Consider the following 25,995-nt stretch of genomic DNA (forward strand, 5'->3'; position numbering starts at 1 on the left):
TGAAACCTGGCTCACACAGTTCTGTGCATAACCAAGTCACTGAACTGTGCTAATTGTGCGTAAGTAATTGGAAGCAGGAATTTGTCTGCTCCCAACAACTATCCTTAGTAAACCAAGTAGATGCATTTTCCTATAAAATTGCTATATTTTCCTAGGATGTTCTAAACAGAAAAGGAAGTTCTAGCCTCTTTTTATTATGAGCTGCTATTCATAAACTTTAGAGGAGCAGGTACCTCAGAGATCAGATATAACGTTAGGTTCTTCTCCTCATTGTTGAGAAAGGAGTTACATTCTGATTCTTGAGGGAATATGGCCTCACTAATTAAAAATGGAAACATGAAGTGCGTACCACAATCTCCACATGTATACAGATTTTATAGTCTAACAGATATAGGCTTACACATGCCTCTGTGAAGGGGTCTTATGTATATTCTAAGGACTGCAGCTCTGACTGAAATCCTGTTGGTTCTTTGTACCACCAGAAAAAAGAGTAAATGATTTTTATAGTGTATTTGGACTATCAAATGTAGATGAATGAACCAGTGATTGCATGATTCTTGCTCTGAATGGAGTGCATGGTAGCTGCCTCTCAAAGTTCTGGCAGTTCTTCAAATTAGTTTGAAGATTTTGTAGAGACATAAAACAGTGTGAGAGAACATCATTTCATCATGGCCTGGTAAGATCTCGATTAAGCATTTCACCATCCAGAATATGAATGAATGGCTTGTTATATTTTCGTCAAGAACTAACTAACTATAACTAACTTTGTTATAAACTGAAATGTTAAATGGAAAAAATGAAAGAAGACAATGCTATTGGTTGATAAAGAATTTGTAGAGCTGATTTAGTTTTGCAGAAACAATACCATTAGTATTAGCAATACTTGTGACTGTGGTATGACATAATGTACCTTACATGCTCTTATATAATGCCTTGTCTTTTTCTCTCTCTTCCTTTCTTATCTCTCCACAGTGCTGCATACCCAAGGTCCTATCGATGGCAGTCTGTATGCAAAAGTAAGAAAGAAGAGTTCTTCAGACAGCAGCATCCCTGGCGTTGCTCAGGGTGTTCCTGTGACAAGCAGTCCCGATCACAGTGACCATACTCTGTCTGTCAGCAGCGATTCGGGACACTCAACAGCTTCCATCAGGACAGACAAAACCGAGGAGCGCCTTGTGCCAGGCGTCAAACGGGGGCTGAGCCCACAAGAGAAGGCAGAACTGGACCAGCTACTTAGTGGCTTTGGTTTGGAGGATTCTGTCAGCAACACCAAAGATATGACTGATGCGGGAAGCAAGTACAATGGGACTCGCCACATAGTGCCAGCTCAGGTTCATGTGAATGGAAACACCAAACTGAAGGACAGGGAGACTGATATTTTGGATGATGAAATGCCTAATCATGATCTTCACAGTGTGGACAGCATTGGGACTTTGTCTTCATCAGAAGGGCAGCAATCTACTCACCTAGGGAATTTGAGTTGCCACAAGAGCAGTCAGAACTCCCTTCTCTCAGATGGCTTTGGAAGTAACACTGGGGAGGACCATCACGGTGTTATTGCCCCAGACCTGGGAATTGGTGTGGATCCCCTCTATGAGAGATCATTTGGAAGCACTGAGCCGAAGTCAACTCAGCAACTGCAAAGGAATCCTTCAGTTTCACCCCAGCCTCAAGCCTATGGCCCAAGTAACTACTCTACTCAGACCTGGGTTCGCCAGCAGCAGATGGTCACTGCTCACCAGTATGGTTTTGTCCCAGAGAATGAAATGCGGATTGGCATTCATAACACGGTGGAGAATTCAGGCAATGTCCAGAGCCAGTCCCGAGTTCCAGGCACACCAACACACGGCCCCAGTAGTCGAGATGCTGTGCAGAGGGGGATAGGAAGTATACCAGGTGTTGCTGGAGCTGCAGAACATGCTAGCAGTGAGAGTTTTAAGCTGGGGCCGGTGTCACAGAGGGATGCAAATAGCCTGGATCTCAGAGTGAATGCAGGGGACTTGCCAGCTTCTCCAACTTTGGATATTGATCAGTCTATTGAACAACTGAACAGGCTGATCTTGGAATTAGACCCTACGTTTGAACCTATCCCAACCCGCATTAACACTGTCACCAGGGACACAGATCAAGTAAATGGTTTCACCAGCCTTAATGTGGGTGTGGAAGAGCTTGGCAGGAGCCCTGGCTTCCATGAGAAATTAGAGGTCATAAACAGGAATCCCTCCCAGCATGGTAAGCTGTTGAATATTGTATGGCAATACTGTTTGAATGCTTTTGAATAGTTTTTGAAGTGTTTTTCCCAGCACATCTGCTCTTGATGTGGTGCTGTAGGACCTCAGATCAAGAATTAAACTTTCAGGATGATTATCAAGGAGTTCTTCCTGATATCCTGATATATAACAGTCCATTATGGAATCACGCTGATTTAAAAAAAATGTGGTTTTGAAGATTATTAAATGCGTTTGGATACTTGCTTTTTACACGAGAAAAGTGCTGTTCAGCAAATTCTAACCTGCAGATCATCAGTTGTCATTTTTTGCTGCTGTAAGTTAAGATGATAGGGGAGCAGAATTCCTGTGTGAATTCCTACATTACTACATGAGACATTTTTAAGAGGTATCTGTAGTGGAATGTTTCATAATTTTTTTTGATGTTTTTATATATTTTTTATGATTATTTATGATTTCCACTTAAGGTAGGAGAAAAAGTTAATTTGCTCTTCAAATTTAGTGTAATGCTTTTGTATTAAATTTCTGCACAATACTTTCATGAATATAGTGATCTTTGCCAGTAAGGTATTTTAAAACATATTATTTCTGAAGTGTTGTTCTGTTGAGAAGTACAGAAGTTGCAGTGCTTGCTTACCATCTGCTATCTCTGTATAAGTCAACTGAAACCTTTCATTAATGCTGTAGCTAAAACTTGTGACCAGCTTTTTCTGGTCTTGCTTTCATGGTCTGAAGTTCTGTGTATTCTAATTCCTCTAGCAGAACATATCCACTTCCCTTACTTTCCTCTTCTCCCTCTTTCTACCTCCAGTTTTGGTATAATAAAAAATTTGCTTGTTTCTCTGGGATTTGATTGTAAGATCAGCCAACATGCCAGAACATCTCTGTGGCCTTGTGAACACAAATGAGCTGCTTCAGCTCAAGCCCAACTGGTTATGTCAAACTATTTGATGGTGACCATGCCTAAGTGCAGCACGTGGTTTCTGTTAGTGTGCAAGCCTCACAAGGAACAAGAACAGTGATTTCTCGTAAAGGAGGTGAAATCACAACTTTGTATTTAGAAGGGTAATTGAGGACTAAAGAAGTCCAGAAATCCATAGTAAATATGTAAGCTGCTGTATTGTTTGTTTTTAATATGCAGTATATGATTTGTGACTCTTACAGGATTAAATTAATCAGTTTGTAGTTGTATTGAATCTTTCCAAATGCTTAGCTGATACACAAGTATTGAAAACAAGATTTTTCCAGCAGAAGAAATCTTCTGTTTAGTATACAGTAGTATACCAAATTTTGTGTTTAAAGATAACCAGGGCCACATAGAGCAGGCTGCCCAGGACCATGTCCAGACACCTTTTGAATATCTCCAAGATGGGAGATTCCACAATCTCTCTGGACAAGCTTGGTCACCTTCACGGTTAAAAAAAATATTAAAAAAAAATAAAAATCCTGATATTCAGTTGGAATCTCATGGTGTTTCAGTTTGTGCCCACTGCCTCTTGTCCTGTCACCACTGAAACGGGCCAGGCTCTGTCCTGTTTGCTCCCTCAGTTCAGGTATTAATGTACATTGGTAAGATCAATGCCTTGCAGAGGGATCTGGATAGGTTGGAGAGCTGGGCGATCACCAACCGCATGAAGTTCAATAAGAGCAAGTGCTGGGTCCTGCACCTGGGACGGGGAAACCCTGGCTGCACGTACAGACTGGGCGATGAGACGCTGGAGAGCAGCCTAGAAGAGAGGGATCTGGGGGTCGTGGTAGACAGCAAGTTGAATATGAGCCAGCAGTGTGCCCTGGCAGCCAGGAGGGCCAACCGTGTCCTGGGGTGCATCAAGCACGGCATCGCTAGTAGGTCAAGGGAGGTGATTGTCCCGCTCTACTCTGCGCTGGTGCGGCCTCACCTCGAGTACTGTGTGCAGTTCTGGGCACCACAGTATAAAAAGGACATGAAACTGTTGGAGAGTGTCCAGAGGAGGGCTACGAAGATGGTGAAAGGCCTGGAGGGGAAGACGTACGAGGAATGGCTGAGGTCACTGGGCCTGTTCAGCCTGGAGAAGAGGAGGCTGAGGGGAGACCTCATCACAGTCTACAACTTCCTCGTAAGGGGGTGTCGAGAGGCAGGAGACCTTTTCTCCATTAACACCAGCGACAGGACCCGCGGGAACGGGGTTAAGCTGAGGCAGGGGAAGTTTAGGCTTGACATCAGGAGGGGGTTCTTCACAGAGAGAGTGGTTGCACACTGGAACAGGCTCCCCAGGGAAGTGGTCACTGCACCGAGCCTGTCTGAATTTAAGAAGAGATTGGACTGTGCACTTAGTCACATGGTCTGAACTTTTGGGTAGACCTGTGCGCTGTCAAGAGTTGGACTTGATGATCCTTAAGGGTCCCTTCCAACTCAGGATATTCTATGATTCTATGATTCTATGATTCTATGATCCCCAATGCACTTTCATTTAATTAAGAACTTACAAGCAGTGTTCTATCCAGTATTTTGTTCTGAACTCTACCAAACTCTGAGCAGGTCAACCACTGAAAAGTGTTCACATATATCAGATTTATTTGCTGCATAAGGCTACAGCAGCCTGGAGATGTGTGAAAGTTCTTTCTTGTCCTCCAGGGCTAACAAAATATGTGTAACATAGCACAAAGCTGGAAGTACCAGCTTTAATTTCTAGAAATGCTAACGTCTCTCTTGGTCACGTTATTGTGTTTAAAAGAAATTATATCATGTATTTTTCTTCTTATAAGGCAAATAGGGCGAAGATTAAAAGTTTATAAGTATCTCAGGCTTCAAGGTGTATGAGGCTAATTACTAAATGCATTAGGTTTCCTAAGAGTTTCTCCTCAGTTTTGTGTCGTTTAGTGCCAATAACTATTTAAGTCTTCCTTTATAATTTGTTAGAAAAGATGTTGAAATTCTGATATGCTATTTCAAAAAGCTAGTTGAAATTACTTGGTGACATTGCTTTTGCTGTTGTTATTGCTTTTTTTTTTTTTTTTTTTATAGTAGATACTTAGGCCAAATATTTCAGGTCAGCATTCAGTGCTCCTACTAATGAGATCTATTAGAAATATAACCGGCAAATTCTGGTTTTAAATGGGCCCAGTATGGTTTAATTTGGTCACCTTATGGAAGGCTGGAAAGCAGCTTTTCTGCAAGCATGAAAGGAATTTAGTGCACACTGTGTTAGCAAAAAAAAAAAAAAAACCACGAAATATTTTTAGTTGGTAAGTTTGTCTGCAAATGTGATGTCTCAGCCTGACACTTTTCTAACAGTTGTGCAGTTCTTGAACTCAAACACCAAAACTATGCAGCCATATCCAACTCTCAGTTCAATTTTATAACTATCTTGGGTATCTCTGTGTGATTTTTTAATTTCAGCATATTAAGTATACCTTGTCTAGCAAAACCAGAATAAACTGTTAACTGTTATTTGGATCTTTAAGTCATTTCTTAATTTTTTGCTTGGAGGATGTACTTCATTCACACTTTAACTCTCCTGAAATCAGATTCTGTTGAAGCTCATAACGAAGCCTTTCATTGACATTAGAGACTTCAGGAGCAAGTTGGCAAGTAAAGGGTTACCCATGCATTTTTAGGGCCAAAAAGCAGATGAATGAACTGCATCTACAGTTTAAGCATTGTAGAAAGCCTGAAATGTGTGGAATCCAGGATATAGAATGCAAGACTGAAGGCCTGTGTTGGCCTCTAGTGCTAGCTTTGTCGTATTGAGATTTATGGGCCTCATTCTAGTCATATTTCTAGTAACTTAGGATATTTATGTTTAGAAAAAAAATCCTTTAAAAGTTTAACTCTTAAGTGCTTTCTTTACTATTTACCTTGGATTTTTCAAGGCCTTATGCTGCCGCTGTTGTCAGTTTTGAGTAGCAACTTTTAGTCGTAGTAGTCTCTTTGAAACAAGGTGCTAGTATAAAACTTACAAGACTCATAAGATCTGATTGAGGCAGCTACAAGGAGCCTTATATATTCTTACCTGATATTTCCTGGTGGTGGCCCATGTTGAGAAGTTATAGTTCGTTTCATTGAACACAGTGAAACTGAATGGCTGCTTTTTTTTTTTTTTTTTTTTTCTGCAGATCCTAATTTGAAGGTATGTGCAAAGGGTTTATTAGTTAAGGTATCTGGAGATGTAAGCTATACCACCATCACTTGCAATGATTTCTAACTCACAGGATGACATATTTTGGTAAAAGAGGCAGAGAGCAGGCTTAGTAAGGATTTAGATATTTGGCTTTAGCCAGTACCTTTAGGCAGCAGAGTGGATTAATGATTAAAGACCATTGTTTGGAGCTAATGTTGGTAGTGTCTAGAGGAGTTTCCATTGTGTAAAAATCATGTCTCTTGCTCTTGAGTGATAAGCAGCAATTTTGAATGTCCTTTGCCTGCTCTTTGATCCTTTTGAGTATTATTAACAAAGCAATTTGCTGTTGTGTCTAATCTAATTGCAATGCAGCAGACAATTCCCAAGAGGGGTGGCCTTACTTTGCTTCTGCAGTCTGGGGGTATGCATTGCTCTGTTCATCTGTGCGTCTGATCTGGCAACTGTGCAGTGGTGGGTGCTGGATTGTCTTGTCCGTCTGATGGTTTGAAGGTTTTCTTATGGTTTATTTCTGTGTCAGATCATGAAATGATGTGTGCAAAAAGAGAGCTGAGGACACACATAGAGGCAGGGAGGCAAGTGACCATTTTAGCAGTTTTTAGATAGGTAGGACATAGGTGCATCATGAAACTGCACACTGATGTTTTCCTGATAGAACCTGATCTGTAGGAACTTCACTGTGGGGAACACAGTTATTCCTTTGTGTTACTAAACACAATTAGGAAATTATGATTAACGCTAGGGCAAAGCTAAGGGACAGATCAGTTTGGTATTTTAGGGCATTAGCACCAAGACTAAAGTTGGAGAGATCAGGGTTATTCCTCTGTCATTTTCTGCATGTGCTTCAGCATGTGGTATTGAAGTAAGTAACATAAAGAACAGCATTTTATTAAAGAAAATATTTTTAAAAGAAATATTCCTTCATATAGCTTTACTACAATAACTTTTTAAGTTTGCCTTTATGTCAAGTGCTAAAATGTTCTATTTTGAGTTTTTCAAGTACCATTCACTTGATAATGGAACTTGACTTTAAAACTGCCCATGGTTCCGAAGGTAAAACAATCTGTATGTGGCATGCTGCCATGTCTGCTTGAAACTGGGAACATTCTGGTCTTCCTTGCTTCAGGAATTATTTATTTACATATCTGGACTTGTCCTGGCTGTTGTATAAGGAATCATTTATGCATACTGTGAACAAAACAAACTGGGGGAAAAGCAGGTTGACTATTAATGAATATTAAGAATGAGGAAGACCTGGAGTGTTTTGCCCTTGATACATCATCTCTTGATGGAAACAGAGCATTCTATTTGCAAGGAAAAATTCCATGTTACATAGGTTAGATGCAATAGCATGTCTCATCTGAATCTAGATGGCAGTTGTAGTTGTGACCATAAAACACAGATGTTCTGGTATTTTGTTTCAAATTGTGCACAGCACTTCAAAAGAGTAAATTTAGAAGTCTAAGCCAAACATCACAATATTCTTCTAGCCATATAACGGAATACTGAAGAAGCAACCTACTATTCTCAGCTATATGAAAAAATAGGTGGATACCTTGAAACAGCAGAATTGCTCTATTTTGGACTGAGTGGTAAATGTTAACTAGAATTAAAAATAAAAACAGGTAAGTACTCAGCATGCTTGCAATGGAAGACTGTAAATGTGCTATATATGAAAGAACACAAAACCATACCATTTAAGGTAAATGATCACATACAAAAACAGTAATGCCTTGTTGTTTGTTAGCAGTCTGTGGTAAAAGAGCACAGGTGTACAAGATATGGTTTACCTTACCTCTGAGTAGTCCTACAGAATTAACCAGAGCAGGATACTCACTAAGGCAGTTTACTAGCTGTTTCCACTACTTCAGCAACAGAAGGTGTAATTAATAGCACAAAAAAATGCTTGCTGGCATGGAGATGAAGAAATAACCATGAATAAAGGATAACCAAAACAGCTGTTGACTACTGGTCAGTGATGATCAGTCTTACACCAAATTTTAGGGTGAGCCATCTTCCCTGTGACTCAAACAGTCCTTCACCTAATGCATATATCAAGAGAATGAATTGACCTGTGATGGAGGGATTTGGCAGATCAGGGCTGAACTGCGCTGAGATTGAATGGAAATATCCACTAATTGGAGTTGAGTCAATAACAGACTAGTGGAGATGAATGGGATTGATGCATTGTGTGTGTGCCTAAACTGAGTGTTAAATGAGAGTGGTAGGATTATCTGGTTTCTAGAATCATAGAATGATAGAATGGTTTAGGTTGGAAACGACCTTAAAGATCATTAATTCCAACCCCCCTGCCATTAGACCAGGTTGCACAAAGCCCCATCCAACCTGGCCTTAAACGCTTCCAGGGATGGGGCATCTGCAACTTCTCTGGGCAGCCTGTTCCAGGGCCTCACCACCCTCTGAGTGAAGAATTTATTTGGAATATCTGATCTAAATCTACCCTCTTTTAGTTTAAAAGCATTACTCCTTGTCCTATCACTACACCCCCCTGACAAAGAGTCCCTCTCCTGCTTTCCTGTAGGCCCCCTTGAGGCCGCTATTAAGTTCTCCCTGGAGACTTCTCCAATGTGAACAACCCCAACTCTCTCAGCCTCTCTTCGTAGAAGAGGTGCTCTAGTCCCTTGATGACCTTTGTGGCCATCCTCTGGATTTGTTCTAATATGTCCATGTCCTTCTTGTGCTGGGGGCCTCAGAGCTGAGTGCAGGACTCCAGGTGGGATCTCACTAGAACAGAGTAGAGGGGGAGAATCATGTCCCTCAGCCTGCCTGCCACACTTCTTCTTATGCAGTCCAGGATATGGTTGGCTTCCTTGGCTGCAAGCACACATTTCTGCTTGGGATTTCCCCAGCATTTCTGCTGTATTTCTCCTGTATTTCTGCTTGGGATTGCCCCAGCCCACATGCAGGACCTTGCACTTGGCCTGGTACAACTTTGTGAGGTTCATACAGACCCTCCTCTCAAACTTGTCCAGGTCCCTCTGGATGGCATCCCTTCCCTCCAGTGTGTTGACTGCACCACACAGCCTGGTATTATCAGCAAACTTGCTGAGGGTGTACTCAATCCCATTGTCCATTTCACCCCCAAAGATGTTAAACAGTGCCAGTCCCAAAATTGACTGATGAGGAACACCACTCGTCACCGATCTCCACTTGGACATTGACCGCAGCTCTTTGACTGACATCATCCAGTCAATTCCTTACCCATCAAGTGGTCTGTCCATCAAATTCTTGTCTCTCCAGTTTAGAGACAAGGATTTCATGGGGGACAGTGTCAAATGCTTTGCACTATCCAGGTAGATGATGCCAGTTTCTCATGCTATAGCTGTCGTAGATTTCTCATAGAACTGACCACCAGATTTGTCAGGCATGATCTGCCCTTAGTGAAGCCATACTGGCTTTTACCAATCACCAACTTATTTTCCATGTGCCTTAGCATAGTTTCCAGGAGAACCTGCTTCATGATCTTGCCAGGCATAGTGGTGAGTCTGACTGGCCTGTAGTTTCCCAGGTCTTACTTTATACCCTTCTAGCATTAGTGTTCAGAGAATCTATGCCCTAAGAATTCATGCACCTATTTTCAATGCCCTGCGAATAAGTGTGTGTGAAGTGAGAATGCACACTGTTGCACATTGATACCTCTGTTAACTTGTGTGTTTCTGCACTGTTTGCAGAATCAGCAGATAAGCAGCTACCACTCCTTTCACACTTCTTCCCAGAGGCTTTTATACACATGTATCCTTGACAAGTTTGTCTTTTTCCAGTATGTGTTACAGAATGTTCACTGTTTAAAAAAAAAAAAAAAAAAGTGAACTATTTCCTTAAACTCAACTGAGCAAAGTTCTTCAACACAGTTGTCATTCCCTGAAGTGTTTTTCATAATCCCCTCTTTCGAAATTTTTTTGGTGAAATTGTTGCTGTTTCACTGGCACATTTGGCCCAGTTTTTACAGCTGGATGTATATGATTGTATATGGACCTGCATGTGCAGCTATTTTTTATGTGATTGATGCACTTTTGGCATTTGAATGAACTGTCAAACTGTGGCACATAACTATAAATAAAATTGTGCAAAGTACTGGCTGCTCTTGTAATGGTGTTCTGGATTCTGTCCAAAATGAAGTCTTGGCTTAAGTGCTCATTGTTTTTGAGAACAGGAGGAAGCAGATAATGATCCTTGTTTGTTTATTTAATGTTGCAAGATGTGTCTTAATGAACCATGTAGAGCAGTGGTTGAGCTTTTTCACTCTGCTATGTGTGTAGCTTGTCAGAGGTGAATCAGTGCTCTGTTTTTGAAAGAAATTCTGATTTTTGCTTTTACATGAGCTGAGTTACATAAAGATGAGTTTGGTGGGGTTTCTGGTAGTAAATGAAAATACCATGTAGAGATAATACAGTTCTGCAGTAGTTCTTCATTTTCAGTTTTGGAAAAGTAAGCCTGAGGAAATTTCTCTGCAACTTTGTTCTCTCTTTACTTCACTCTATACATATTCTTTCATGCCTAGTAATGTATGGTCTTAATCTACTGTTAGAGATCACTTGTAAGACTTGCTTCCTCTAACCAACCGTCTTTTACCACAAGTATTGTCCCTAAGATGTAGGGAAGGAAAGCTAAAACAATGTTTTGATCGTACCTAGAAAACTGAGGAGATGGAGAGGGAGGTGCCGATCTCTTCTCCCTAGTAACCAATGACTGAACACGAGGGAGTATCACAAAGCTGCATCAGGGGATGTTCAGACTGGTTTTTAGGAAAAATTTCTTTATTGTGAGGGTGGCCAAACAATGGAACAGGCTTCTTAGAAAGGTGGTTGATACTCCATTTCCATCAGTGTTCAAGAGGTGTTTGGGTAATGCCATTAATAATATGTTTTTACTTTTACTTTTCAGAAGCAGGTAGCCTGTTTCCATCACCATGATTAAGAGATAAATGTCTGTCTAAGTGAGCATGAGTAAGGGAGGGGCTGTCTTTTCCATAAGATCAAAATTCTGTTGTTTCTCTCAGCTAATTCTAATCATCTTTTGCATGCATGAGTTATAATTTTCTTTGAATATATTGCCTTAAAACATCCTTAGGTCCTTAATGTGGCGAGTGCAATGCAGATATACAGTTGTTACAGTCTTACATTTTGCAGGAGACTAGATAGTTTTTCAGCTAATAAATACTGCATTAAAGTGGACAAAACCGTCTTCCTTCCCTCCCTCAAGAAAATCCCTACATCTCTAGATGACATGAAAAGTTAATAATAACAAGGTGGCTAAACATCTGCAATATCTTCAGAGGTTATTACTTTATCAAAACTAAATCTTTGAAAATGATTCAAATTATGGTTTCATAAATCACGCTACAGCATATCTACATGCTTCAGACAGAGGAGGAGAAGGAAATAAATCTTTTTTTTTTTCTTACTTTATTAAATAATAAGTTTAAAAAGCATTGAACTATTCCAGATGTTTCCATTCACTGTTATGTTCCATGGGAGAGCAAACCCAGTCTACCTGAAAGACCTGAAGTGACAGTTTTTAATTGAACTACAGTTAAAAAAAATGATTTTTTTAGTTTAAAATTGAGTTTGAATTCAAATGTTTCAGCTAAACTACATTTAGTTAAACTAATTTGTAAGCTAAAGTTAAAAATTGAATTGTAATTGCATTTAGCAGCACTGTAATTTTTTAGTCAATTTATGCCATGTTCATTTCACTCCAGAAATATTTATCGGTCATGTAACTTCCAGGATGTGTTCCTGACAGTAGCATAATTATGACATTTTTCTATGGGTGTAGAGATGTGACTGAGTTTTGAAAGAGGTGTAACACCCTTGGCACAGTGTAGAAGGGCAAGGAAGCAAAAGCGTCCAGATGTATGAAGCTGCTCTGTCTTGTGCAGAAAGATTTAATGGCCTACGTGGATTTGGGGTAGAGTTCAGATCTTTTAATTTGCTTGTTAGACTATTGGGTTATCAACTGTCTTAATCCTAGACTACTTCCAGTTCTAAGTAAGCAAAAACAATAGTTTGCTTATGCACCATTGTTAAACATGGGACATTTTTTTGAGAACAAAGAGATTTTTATGACTGCAATAATACTTCCTACTACATTTGAGAAAGGTTAGGACACTGAAGTTATCACAGACACCACTCAATCAGCTTTTGTTCTACTTAATCCCTTCGAAACAGTGTTCCTGTAGAGGTAGGGATCTGAACATTTGGGCATAATCGGTATTTAATACATAAAAGTCGGACCGATTATTTGTTTTAAACCTACACAAGTAGCGTAGGTTTATTTTCAGAAGATAATGCAGCTCACTGATCAGTACAGCGATCCTTTGTGTAGATGAGGAAGTGCATTTTAGTTGGAACATTATGCTATAGTTTCTCTTTGGATTAATAATAAGTTATTTCCTCACTCAACTAAGCAGTCAGAGTGCCGGAATCAATTTGCAGAAGGAGTGGTTGTGGAAGGGGATGCCAGTGAATTCACCAAAACCTTTTTGCAGGGAGACAGTAGACTAACAGCATGTTATCTGCTGGTATTTCTTATCCAAGCAAGACAAACTCCTGGTTGCTTGCCAGCTTCATGTACTGACCATGTGCTGTCTAGATTATTGAGCTCTGACAGGAGTCAAAGTGGGAATTTGGCAAAATAACAAAGCTGAGTGAGAAGTTTATCCTTTATATGCTACTAAACCTGATGAAATTTAAAAGAGACTGGAGGCAGGAGGCAAATTTTCATGTTCAGCCATCAGTTGAGAGGACATTATGTTATATATTTCATGAAACAATGTTCTCTGAATGTATTCTGTATTTTTGTACAATCAAAAATACATCATTTTGTTTCAGCTGGACATACATTTGCTTGTCCTTTCTCCAACACAGCATTTAGCTCAAGTTTTGTCTTACTATCTTTAAAGAGGTTATGTTTTATTTAAATTTGTAACATTGATTGTAAAACTGTTTCTACATTATTAAAATGGAATAGTTTGGTTTAAGACTAAAGCTGTCTTGAAAGCTTGATCATTAAGAATCTTCTATGAAAATCTTGAATTTCATAGAAGATAAATGGTTCCGGAGAAGGAAATCACTATTGATTTGGATATTGTTCTGGTAATTTATTTATTTTTTACTGTGGGGTGATCATTAAACTGTGCTCTATTAAAAGTTAACTTAAGGACTTCATTTTTTTTCTTGTTGAATTGTTAACCCTCCGGTTGGATTGAATTCCCATGTTTCATGGTAATAGTAGACAGAGTTATGCAAGTCTTTCTAAATTTCTTTATAAGCAACAGCATCTGGAATTTCTGCAATGCTAACATAATTCTTCCCAGAGTCTTATTTCAACCTTCATGACTATGGTAAGGCCTGTGAAAGGGGCACTGGAAAAACACTGTGGGAGTTTTCACAGTACCTTTCTTGAGAAAAGCCAGAGTTTTATTGATCTGTGAGTTGAGCAGGATGATCCTGTTTAATGTCATGCTAAATTGTCCCATAAGTTGAAGCTATGGTGAGAAGCTCACTTGAAGTGCCTCTGCTTTGTCTGTTCCTCTCTATATTCTGCTGTCTGAGACATACTTGTACACAGGAATGATTTCCAAGTCATCTGTCTACAGAGTTTGTTATTTGTTGTGGGTATTATTTTTTAAATCTGTTAAGTTGCGTTAGTTGGTTGATTGATCAAATATGTATACTAGTAAGCTTTCCTTTTGTTTCTTTGAGTTCTGAAAAATTTCTTTCTTTTTTTATTCTCTTCTCAAATGACCTGGGGCTTTCAGACACAAGCTGCATATACATGGTTTAAATGTTTGACAGATTTTCTTAAATCTATTGATGTCACCTTTTGTGTCTTGTGAAAGGGACTATAATATTCCAAAAATACTGTTGTGGAATAAACAACGTTAAATGAGAAACTAACGTTGTATAAGGTCTATCCAGAGAAGATGACAGTACTTGTAATTCGAGTATTTAGTTTGACAAGATCTAACGTTTATATTTCAATAGTATAACAATTCATGATGTTTCATATGCATTCTGGAGAGAGACTGGGAGAGTTTAGGTGCTGGTGGTGGTATCCACAATGTATAGAAATGGAAGTTCTCGAGTGTGTTACATGGCAATAACTCCTGATGGTCTGATTTCTGTTGAATAGGCTTTGACAGTGTCAAGAGTTTTGGTGGAGGAGAAAAGCATATGGAATACAGAAATCACAATCTGTGTTTCTGAAAACTCATTTTCTTATTTCATTTGTCGAGTAGAGGATACTATATCACTGACTGCACAAAAGTTCCTGTTAATCACCATTTATGTGACTGTGACTTGTTCCATCTTTCTTTGTAGTAGGAATTGTATCAGTGAATTTCCATCCAAAGAATTTATGTGAAGGGTCAAATGAATTTTATTTCTAGTGTTGAATATTTTTATGGTTATAGTTGACAAGGAAAACCAACAGAAAAAAAAAATAACGTTAAACAATTTGGAGAAATTTAATGCATTGTTGATTATTTATTTTTAAACCACTTCAGAGACTGTAAATTTTCCTAGAAAAATAACCCAATTTTTTAAGTGTTGGTCTAAAACTTGTTGAAGTTATTATTTCCTTCAGTTGGCTTTGTTGGGGCTCAAACTCCAAAACTCTTTTAGCATTGGTAGCATTCCTTTCCAACTAGCTGCAGACTCATGTGTATCTTACCATGGAAAGGGAAGCTGTTTGGATCATTATCTTTCACTGAATGAACATAAGATAACCACTTTATAAACAAGGAATTGGCTGAGCTTCTGAAATGTAAGATTCTTTTCATTTCAATATTTCATGTTATGAAACTTGGTGTCCTTAATCCTACTAGAAAAGGGCTATCAGGATAGATTTTTCATTATTTTATTTTATTTTATTTTATTTTATTTTATTTTATTTTATTTTATTTTATTTTATTTTATTTTATTTTATTTTATTTTATTTTATTTTTAAAAAAAACTTTCTGCAATTAGCAACTAAGTTTTAGCCCTCTGAAGGTGGGATGACCTTTATGCATCTATTAGATTAATGTACTGGTAAGCTGCATTTATGTGGATTACAAAAAACACATTCAGGTACTGCTGGAACATTCATAATTCTAAAATATATTTGACTTGATATAACTGTGAGGTCTTAACAACATTGGGACTGTATCTGATCAGGCAGTACACACAAAAGGAAAGTAGTCTCAACCAAAAATACTCTGCACAGGAGAGAAAGTACTGGGTGTCAGCACTAGGAGAAGATCTCTGTTCCTTCTGTAAGAGTATTTCAGTGTTGTATGAAAGCCTTCTGAGGCCTGTGTGGAAGCACTAGTGTTGGTTTTCCTTCTTGCCAGTTTCAGGTTAAGTGTATAGTTTTATATAATCAGTTGTGTTTCTGTTGTGAAGAGTGACTTAACTGCATTCTGGTTGCCCACAGTATAGAGTTAGTGGCACTAAAGAGGAGATTAAAAAGATAGAAATTTGGAAAAAAATGGGAACCCACTCCCATCTTTGTTATCTCGAGACTACAAGTTTAAAGCTACTTGCCTACTTGAGTGATAACTACAAATCAAGGAGTTATCTTAACTATAAAAATTTGATTTGTGATTATTTTATTTGTGATTGAATAGGAATGTAAGGGAGTTTCCTACTTTTTTGTTTGTTTTGTTTTGTTGAATGTGAATCTTTCGTTCAGTCAACAGAGATGTCTATAAAAAGATTTTATTACTTACCAGAAGGTTCTTGCAACCACCTTTTCCTATTTACAGCTTTCTAAGCTCCAATGCCTTTTAGGTTGTAATGGTAAACATAAAAGTTAATGAGTTAAGAATTATCTCTTGGAATTTTATATTAATGTAATGGTAGTTTTTACTGTGAAATTTTAGTTATTTGAAACACTACTCTAATGCATTACTTAACCAGAAAATGATAGAGTGTATCTGTAAATGTAAACTGAGTCCTTATAAATTAAAAAGTCCTTAATCTGATTTACAAAAATCCGTAATAGTATGATTTAATAGTTCTCATCCCTCATTAGAATTACTTAATACTAAAGCAGAGCAAATACTTATTCATGGTACATTATGGGGCCTGCAGATTATTCAAGGGATAAATTACTGTCAAGTATGTTTTTCACTTATTTGTAGTGGTAACCAGGGTAATATGAGAATCTAGAGACTCCAGAGCATTTTTATCCTATTGTGATCGAATGCATCATACTCTCATACTCTTTCTGTTTTTCTTTTTTTCTTTTCTTTTTTTTTTTTTTTTTTTTTTTTTTCCCCGCAAACCACAGCATTGAAAGCCAGTTTGAACAAGTTTATTTTTATGGCTTATTGAAATCTTTTGTGTAACACGTTATCACAAAATCATAGAATCGTAGAAACATAGAATCATAGAAAGGCTTGGGTTGGAAGGGACTTCGAAGATCATCTGATTCCAACTTCCCCCCCACCATACTCAGGGACACCACCCACTAGATCAGGTTGCTCAGGGCCTCATCTAATGTGATCTTGAACACCTCCAGGGATGGGGCATCCACAACGTCTCTGGGCAACTTGTTCCAGTGCCTCACCACCCTCTGAGTGTAGAATTTCCTTCCAACCTCTAATCTAAATCTCTTTTAGTTTGAAACCATTCCTTTTATCACCAATGTACCTATAGAAGTCTTTCTTGTTGCCCTTAATGTCCCTGGCCAAATTTATTTCTAAGCAGGCTTTAGCATTCCTAACCTGATCCCTGGCTGCTCAGACAACGTCTCTGTATCCCTCCCAAGCTATCTGTCCTCTGGAGGCCTTCTTTTTCTGTTTAAGTTTGGTTAAGGCCTCCTTCCTCATCCATGTGGGCCTCCTGGCATTTTTGCTTGACCTCCTCTTTGTTGGGATGGATCACTCCTGAGCTTGAAGTTCCTTGAATATTAACCAGCTTTCTTGGGCTCCTCTTCCCTCCAGGGTGTTGTCCCATGGTACTCTGCCAAGTAGATCCCTGAAGAGGCCAAAGTCTACTCTCCCAAAGTCCAGAGTAGTGAGCTTGCTGTGCTCCCTCCTCTCTACCCTCAGGATCCTAAAATGCACCATTTCATGATCACTGTAGCTAAGGCTGCCCTTGAGGTTCACATTCCCCACCAGCCCCTTGTTGTTGGTGAGAATGAGATCCAGACTAGCACCTCTCCACCGTGGCTCCTCTGTCACCTGAAGAAGGAATTTGTCATCGGTGCATTCCAGAAACCTCCTGGATTGCCTATGCCCGGCTGTGCTGTCCCTCCAACAGGTATTGGGGTGGTTGAATTCCCTCATGAGAACCAGGGCTTGCAAATGTGAGGCTGCTTCCATCTACAGAGGGCCTCATCCGCCTGTTCTTCCTGATCAGGTGGCCTGTAGCAGACCGCCCTTTGTAATATCACCTGTCCCTGCCCTCCCTTTAATCTTGACCCATATTCTCTCTGTCAGCTCCTTATCCATCCCCAGGCAGAGCTCCATGCACTCCAGCTGCTCAGTGACATAGAGAGTGATGCCCTCTCCTCATCTCCAGTGCCTGTCCTTCCTAAAGAGCCTGTATCCTTCCATTCCAACACCCCAGTCATGGGAGCCATCCCACCACATCTCTGTAATGCCAATGAGATCATAGTCCTGCAGGCGTGCATACATCTCTAACTCCCATTGTCTATTCCCCATGCTTTGTGTGTTATCTTAGAGGCATTTAAGTTGGGCCCCTGAACGAAGTGGCATTACTGGCTGGAGTGGCTGCCATTCCTTTGTGCTACTGTTCAGGTGCTGTTCTGCAGACCCACAACCCTTCTCCAGACACTCTGGGCATCTGTTGATGACACCAGCATCAAACTGGGAGGAGCAGGATGGATTGAGGTTCCCCTCCCCTAGAAACTTTAGTTTAAAGCCCTCTTCACTAGCTTGGCAACCTGTGACCACAGATGCTCTTCAAAGATGCTCTGACAGGTGGACCCCATCAGTCCCCAGCAGCCGAGGCTTCTCAAAGCCAGTCCCATGGTCTAAGTAGTCAAAGTCCTGCCTGTGGCACCAGTCCTATAAGCATCTGTTGGTTTGCCAGCTCGAACTGGCCCTTTCAAACCCCTTACCTTTGATCAGGAACATGGATGAAAAGACTCCCTGTGTTCCTGAGTCCTCTACTGCTGCTCCCAGGGCTCTGTAATCCCTCTTGATTCTCCTCAGACTGCTCCTGGCTGCATCACTGGTGCCCATGTGAACCAGCAGCATAACTCATAGCTGTCACACAACAGCTGCCCTGTCAGTGTTGCGTTGTTAAGCACTGATTAGCATGCAGCAAAGAAGTAGCAAAAGTATAATCAGCTGCTGAGTGCAGCAAGGAAGACCTTCAGTCTAAGTGCACTTTTGAATAAGAGTTTACATTGGAATCCATCTCCACAGTAGAAATAACTAGTACACACAGAACCTAATAAGTTTAACAGGTAAACATATAGCTATAGATTATAGATTATAATCTCTATAAGTATTATAATTGAATAATATTATATAATTATAGATTATATGCATGAAAGATGAGAATGTTGTTGATGGGGCAGAAAACCACTGTAATAAAATGAATAAATATTAACCACTGTAATAAAATTAATTCTCCTTGGCATCATGACATTTATGTAAAAGATACATACACATACAAATATGTATAATACATGTTTATGTATATGTGCGTGTTTTAAAGATATTCAGATCCTTTTCCATAATATGTTCAAGTCATCAGCTAAGCCAACGTAATTCCTGTTTGTGATTTACCACATAAGGATCTCTCTAGGGTTGCATGCATCCCTGTTGTGGTTTAACCCAGCAGCCAGCTAAGCACAACACAGCCGTTTGCTCACCCCTACTGCTCCCACCCCCAACCTGACTTTCTCTTCCATTGTTTCGTCTTGCATATAGGATTGACTGATACTGGCATTCCTAAGTAGTTGTTTAACCTTAAACAAAACCTGAAGTGCATTTAGGTGGCATGACAATAGGAACATGCTGGTTTCCGTATCCCAAGGATATTCAAAATTTTGAAGAGCCATCATAACTAGCCTGGAGGAGAAAGGGTAGGTGAAGGAGAAAGGGAGAGTGAAGAAGTGGGAAATGTATTCCCTCTTGTTCCCCCTACAGATTGGCTCCCTGAGGAGAAAAGGTGAAAGGTATAATTATTGATAGTTTTCAAGAGATGGTTTCTGAAGTATGGAGCTGATGGCAATGCTGAATACAAATACTAGATTAGTCTCATGGCTAGTAACTTCATCATATCAGAAGCCAGTGTTACACAGCACAGCAAAATAAAAACCTTAAACCAGCTCCCAGAAATGATAAACAGCACAACAGGGAACACATACAGTAAGCAATGTGCTATACAACACGATTCAGAAAACAAGCACAGCAGACATGAGATCAAAAAAATCCACATTGTAATTAGCAACTATTAAACTGATCTTAGGCTTATAACAATTTTGTATTAACATGTTCTGGTCAGATCTGTCATTTTTCTTGATGCTTTGAGCCCCACATTGGGTACCAAAAGGAGGACTGTGATCTAACCTGGCAGGCAGCTAAGCACTGCACAGGTCTAGTGGGAGTCATCCCTGCCTATGGCAGGGAGATTGGTACTAGATGATCTCTAATGACTCTTCCAATCCAAACCATTATATTTTTCTATGATTTTACTTAACATACAATTCAGAAGGCAGTTAGATTTTTTTTTTAAAGACTGACTGCATGATCTTAAAAAAAAAAAAAATCACAGTAATTGATCTAGGATATATATTTTTTTAAACATTAAGATACATGACAATGTATGGTTGTTTTAAGTGTTACTGCATCACTTCCTACAGTCATGAAGAAGGAGGTTTCTAGTTCTTCTTGCTTGTTTCCCATACTGCATGCATTGGAGTAGAGGTATTTCAGCTTGGCAATTGGTCGTATTGTGTTTCTAGAACCCTTACATTGGGACAGTTCACAAACATTTCCATGCTGTTACTTAGAATGATGGTGTTCTCAGGTATGCTTTCTTCACTCAGAAGTGCATCCCCTTCCACTATCTCCATGTAGTTTAAAGCCCTCCTGATAAGTCCATCCAGCTTACTGCCCAGAATACTCTTGCCTCACCTGGACAGCTGTGTCCCATCCAGTGTCAGCATGCCTGGTCCATCAAATGTGTGTCCAAGGTCATAGAACCCCAAACCTTGAGCACGACACCAGCCTCTTCACCATTCATTCACTTGACCTGTTCATCTCCTTCTTCCTGCATCCCAGTCACTAACTGGGAGGACAAAGGAGAACACTACTTGCACTGTTGGTCCCTTCAACATCTTTCCCAAAAGGGACATTACTTGTCCCGTTTTCCAAGGGACGTAAGGGACAATGCTTTGTTTTCAAAAGGAGAAAAAAGAAACTCTTTCAAGAAAACTTACACAGAATAGAAGGGTAAACTGTTTGAGTGGCTTGAAGTAATACTCAAGTTTTTAAAGGCAACTGCACATTTTCATGGACAAAAGGAACACACAAGTTATAATGTGATTTAGAGCTCTTTATTGAGGAGTAAACAACAAGATGATGATACATGCATTTCTTTTAAATCTGATTTCATAATTACCTGTTGTAAGGGGTTTCCAGTTTGGTTGTAATTTATGCAGTTGGTTATGGTTTAAACTATATATAAATATATATATGTACACATATATGCTTCTGTCAGCTGTACCACTGATGCAATGATAACCATCTGACAAAACAAATGCCTGATGCAGTTCTGATGAAAACCTGTTGGAATGTTACTATTTGTTCCTTAGGGTAAACAAATATATTTGTACTTCACAAGGCAAAGGAGAGAAATGAGGCTATACAAAATACTTTTAAAAGAATAAATATCTGCTCCTGAGTTATTTTTGAAGTCGTGCCAAAACTTCAAGCTAAGTTACAAGGACAAAAATTAATTATGTGACTTCTAGTATGTCTTGACTCCTGACACTTTATTCACTGTAAAAGACACCTTTTAAATTAAAAATTCTAGTCATCTGTTGAAATAAGTGAGAAAGTGCTGAAGAACTCTGACTATATTTGTGAAACCAATAAACTAAGCTAAAGTCATAAAGTTGGATGTGGTACCTAGGGGAAGGGTTTAGTGAGTAATATTGGTGGTATGAGTACAGTTGGACTAGGTGATCTTGGAGGTCTTTTCCAACCTATGATTCTATGAGACTGAACAAATTCATTTGTTTCCCAGTAACACTGGAAATTCCAGACGTGAATAGCAGTTTTAATTAATTCATTTATATTGGCTTTAATAGCAGTTACTATCACGGTGGCTTTGAATGTAGCACAGCAAGATTTTTGAAAGTGCCTATAGTTTTGTTTATTTATTTAGATTAGTTACTAATTACTAGCAAATTCATCAGGATGTTGCATATGTATGTCAATGAAGAACCACTTAAGTATGTTGGATTTTAAGCTGAAATCCCCGTGTATATTTTAATCTTGAATGAAAACTGTTATCCTATGCGGATACCTGTTTGTGCAATAAATATCTACAATTTTGCAATTATGCTTTGGCTTCTGTTGACTGCTTCAGACTGTAAAAAGAATGTATTTGGAAGCTGAACACTTTTTCTCTCTGTTCTAGATGAAGGGCATGCTTTTGACTCATACTGTTATGGCTTCATGGTCTGGCTAAATAAAGAGTGTTTCTAATCATAAAACTGTATCTGGTGACACTCTTTTAATAGTGATGCTCAAAACGAGTACTGCTTTTTATGCCCCTGAATAACTTGGATTGTTCTGGTTTAGCTTAATCTTTTGTGCTTTATTCCTCAGAATCCAAAATGTTGCAGCTCTCCTGTATACCTAATACCTAATTTCTGTCATTTAACTATGTGTCACAAATTGTACAGTAAGCTGGATTTATAAGGTCCAAGGTCTGCGTTATAAAGACACAGCTAAAAAGCTGGTCTTTCTGGGAAAATGCAGTGCAGGAAAGCAGCTACGATTTTACTGCTGAAACCTGCTGTATTAGGGCTGGAGATGAAGGTTTCCCATTTGTTTGCCTGCAGCGGCCCCTGCTGATATTCTTGACCAGTGGCATCAGGCATAAGTAACCTCTCAAAAATGAGCATCAGCAAAACATGCAGCTTCACTCCACTGGAACCAAGTGTACTGCAGATATGTTCCAGCTTCTGACAGCAAGGCTAACCACAGCTGGCTTTTTTTTGTTTGTTTGCTTGGCTTTTTTTTTCCCCCACCTGTGTGGTTTTATAAAGCATTTATGAACCGTTTATTTCATGAGCATCCTTGAATGGAATCATTGAAGGGGCCACAGGAGGCATTTGTTTTAATAACTCTAAATGAAAAAAAGCGATTGACGTATTAATTGTTTTACGTATTTGTTTGTCATCAACAGGTTCACAAGATGATGATGCAACAGTGGGAAGGAACAGAAAATTAAGTGTTGGACAGTATGACAATGATTTTCCTGGGCAGCCACTGTATAGCAGATGTGGATGGATGAAGTCTCCTGCTGCTGACCAGGCTGTAAATCCAGGATCACTAATTCCTCTAGGGGAGACCAAAGAGGTAAACAGTGAAGAATTTTGCAAGAAAGTGTTATGATGTGAATGGTCACAAGGGAGTTCAATGTTCATGTTCAGTGCCCAAAATCAACGTGAAGTAATTTGCCACTTGCATTGTGGCAATAAGAAGAGTTACCTTAGAAATGCAATTCAGTGTTTAAGGCTGTCTTTCTTTTGTCCTCTGTATACTTTTACATGATTTTAATGTTCTAAGATTTCTGTGCTGGAACGATGGAAGAAATTTATAAGAAAACTTCTGTGTTCTGAGGCTAAGTGGAAAGTTTCATACTGTAAGTTTGCTTTTTTTGTGCCCTTTCTAGATGGCTGTGACATGTTACCAAGATGAAATAGATGGGGGAATCTTCTCGGCCAAAAATGGAAATGAATCTGTCCCATCTACACCAGGTTTTCCACTGTCACCAGAGACACCATATGGTAAGGATATGTCTGCATCTATTTATCTATTTATTAAAATATTTTATCTGTTACTGAAGAGAAACTGTATTTTTCCTTCTCTCCTAGTGAAAACGCCCCCATTACACCATCAACAAATTGTCTCCAGCCTAAAGGTCAGCAGCCCATCTGAGCTGTACAGAACCAGTCCTGGTAAGATCCCCATACTACTTAACTAATTTGTAATAGAACTGTGTATGATGTCAATGAACTTAATAGTGGCTATTCTTTTATAAAGAAGACGTACACATGATAAATTTAGACATGCAAGTCAGATAAGTAGAATTTAGCAGTAGTATTTTGATCATATCAAAAAGAAGTAAACAATGAAGAATTATTCCAAAAAGACTTAATGATGTTAACTTCCAACAGGGAAGTTCCAACATGAACATGAACATGTTCATATTCAGCGTCCAAAATCAGTGTGTAGCAATCAGGCAGTTGCATCATGGCAATAAGAGAAAATGGAGTTCAGTGCTTTAAGGATGTCCTGCTCTTGTTCTCTGTATGTTTGTGTAGTCTCAATGTTCAAAGATCTCATTGCTGTTATTTGATAGTATCATAATACTACTGTCAGAAGATTTGAGCTCTTTGATTTTTAGTAGGAAACCTCCTACCAAATATTGACTTATATGTTGCCATCTTGCTGTGCAAATGAAACTTACCATACAGCTGGGCAGTAGCTATGCTGAAGTTAAGAAGGTGCTTCACCAAACAAATGAAAGTTCTGGATTTTTATTTATCTATTTATTTTTGCCACAGTAGTTTGTAAATGCAAAAGAAGAGAAAAGTCATTGGTAGTAGATGATTATATAAGTGTTAATTAAAGTGTTAGTGTAATTTAGCTTTAAATTACCACTAAATAATTTTATTTGTAACCATAAATCTCTGCTAAAAATACAACTGTATGTATTTTGTGAGGTGTCCTCTATGAGTCAAAATTCATGTGTTATTTTCACAGACTGTGCATGGATAATTTTCCATCTTTGTTCCATTATTATTTTGTTTTGTATGAATTCAAAATTCCCAAATTTCCAAAGGAATTATTCCAAAATTATTCCATTACTCCAGTTAAAAGAGTAAAGAATATACTAAAGAATATGAAAAATTAGTTGTCACCTTTTCAGTGTTCAATTATTTTAAAACAATAAGTTTTAAAAAAATGTAACAAAACCAGTATTTCACATGAGTATATTAGAACGTACTAGACATAGAAAGAAGCCAACATAATTTCTTCAAAAACTGAATAAAAATCACAGGCATTCATTTAATTTTTTTCACTGGAAGATGTTCAAATGATTAAACTATATACATGTACATCTATATAGTTGTATGTATGAATTATTACTTAGACTATGTCTGTCATCTCATGCAGAATCGCAATAGTAGAGTTTCACATAAATTTTGTGGTGAATTTTGATGCAACGATAGTTATACTGTTGTGTCTTTAACTTTGGAAAAAACATTTCAGTTTAATTTGCCTTATTTAATAGTTAGCAAATGTAAATAACATTAACACAGAATAAAACCATCTTCAGTAATAAAGCAGTCTTCTACACAGTTCAGAGACATCTGTTTATCGTTCAGTTGCTGTGGCTTTGCCTTTTAGTCAACCTACCTAACTTTTAAACGATTAGGGTAGATGTAGTCCTTAGGGTAGCTTCAGCAAATCAATTAGAGTTTCCGTACCTTGACTTATTTTACTGTAGATTTAACATGTTGTTAAATGGTTGCCATTGCTGTTGCTCAAGAGTTAGAATACATTGTGGAGGAATTAGTGTTTTTCAGTGTAGTTCTCTCTTTTGTTGGTGATTGCCATGTTTAATTCCAAGTGCTATCTTCTCTCATTTTGCTGATACTGTCTTACAAGTAGGATACCAAAGCGTGGAAAGGCACTCAGGTGGTAATTGTCCACTAATTTGAGGGACTCAGCTTGCTCCTTTAGGAGAACTGAAGTGGAAGTATACCATAATACTTCATGACTTTAGCAAGAGGTCAAAAAGGAGTCTTCTCAGTACTTCTGCTGGTAATCCCTAGTTCATGGCCAGAGCAAGACCATTATGTTTTGTGTGTTAAGGCAAGGAACTGAAGGGAACAAAAGTTGCTGTTACTGTGGTTGAGACTGTTGTAATGCACATGCAACAAAAATTATTATAATATCATGCAATTTGCAAATAATTCTAATAGTCCTAAGTTTTAGTACATTTGCAACCATACCCATCTTCTAAGTTGTTTCTTCGTGTGCTTTTTTTTTTTTTTTTTGGTAGAAGTTGGGAAACATACTGACTTCTCCAGAGATTTTCAACAGATTGCAGACTTTGGAGTCATAGAGTCTTGAATCTCAATTTCTGCCATTAAGAGATTGTTCCTTTGTCTCAGTTCAGATTACCCTTGAACAAGAAATTGTTCTGTTCTGCATTTTAGCCTTTCTGCTTGTCTGCATTCCAAGTTAGTAATGAGGATGCTGTATCATCTGGTTACCAAATCTCTCTTATTGTCTTTCTGTATATTAGTGTCTTATTTCTTCCCCATTTCCTTGTAGAGAATAGCTTTCAGTGTAGTTAGTGCTTGTCATATCATGACAGAATCAGTGACTAGAAGTCAGTAGTTTTGCTACT

The 25,995-nt window shown here is 38.7% G+C and overlaps 1 protein-coding gene across 9 annotated transcripts in view; it reads left to right on the forward strand.

The window, feature by feature from the left end:
- TNS3 (tensin 3) overlaps positions 1-25,995 on the forward strand; it is a 247,068-nt gene that overhangs the window by 171,191 nt on the left and 49,882 nt on the right. For all 9 annotated transcript variants that reach the window (XM_068674803.1, XM_068674806.1, XM_068674804.1 and 6 more), the window contains 4 exons: positions 973-2,232; positions 22,756-22,928; positions 23,245-23,359; positions 23,447-23,530. In XM_068674803.1, coding sequence (XP_068530904.1) covers positions 973-2,232; positions 22,756-22,928; positions 23,245-23,359; positions 23,447-23,530 — 1,632 coding nt within the window. The remainder of the gene's footprint in view (positions 1-972; positions 2,233-22,755; positions 22,929-23,244; positions 23,360-23,446; positions 23,531-25,995) is intronic.

This window comes from Anas acuta, chromosome 2 (genome assembly GCF_963932015.1).
Source record: "Anas acuta chromosome 2, bAnaAcu1.1, whole genome shotgun sequence".
Taxonomy (NCBI): Eukaryota; Metazoa; Chordata; class Aves; order Anseriformes; family Anatidae; genus Anas; species Anas acuta.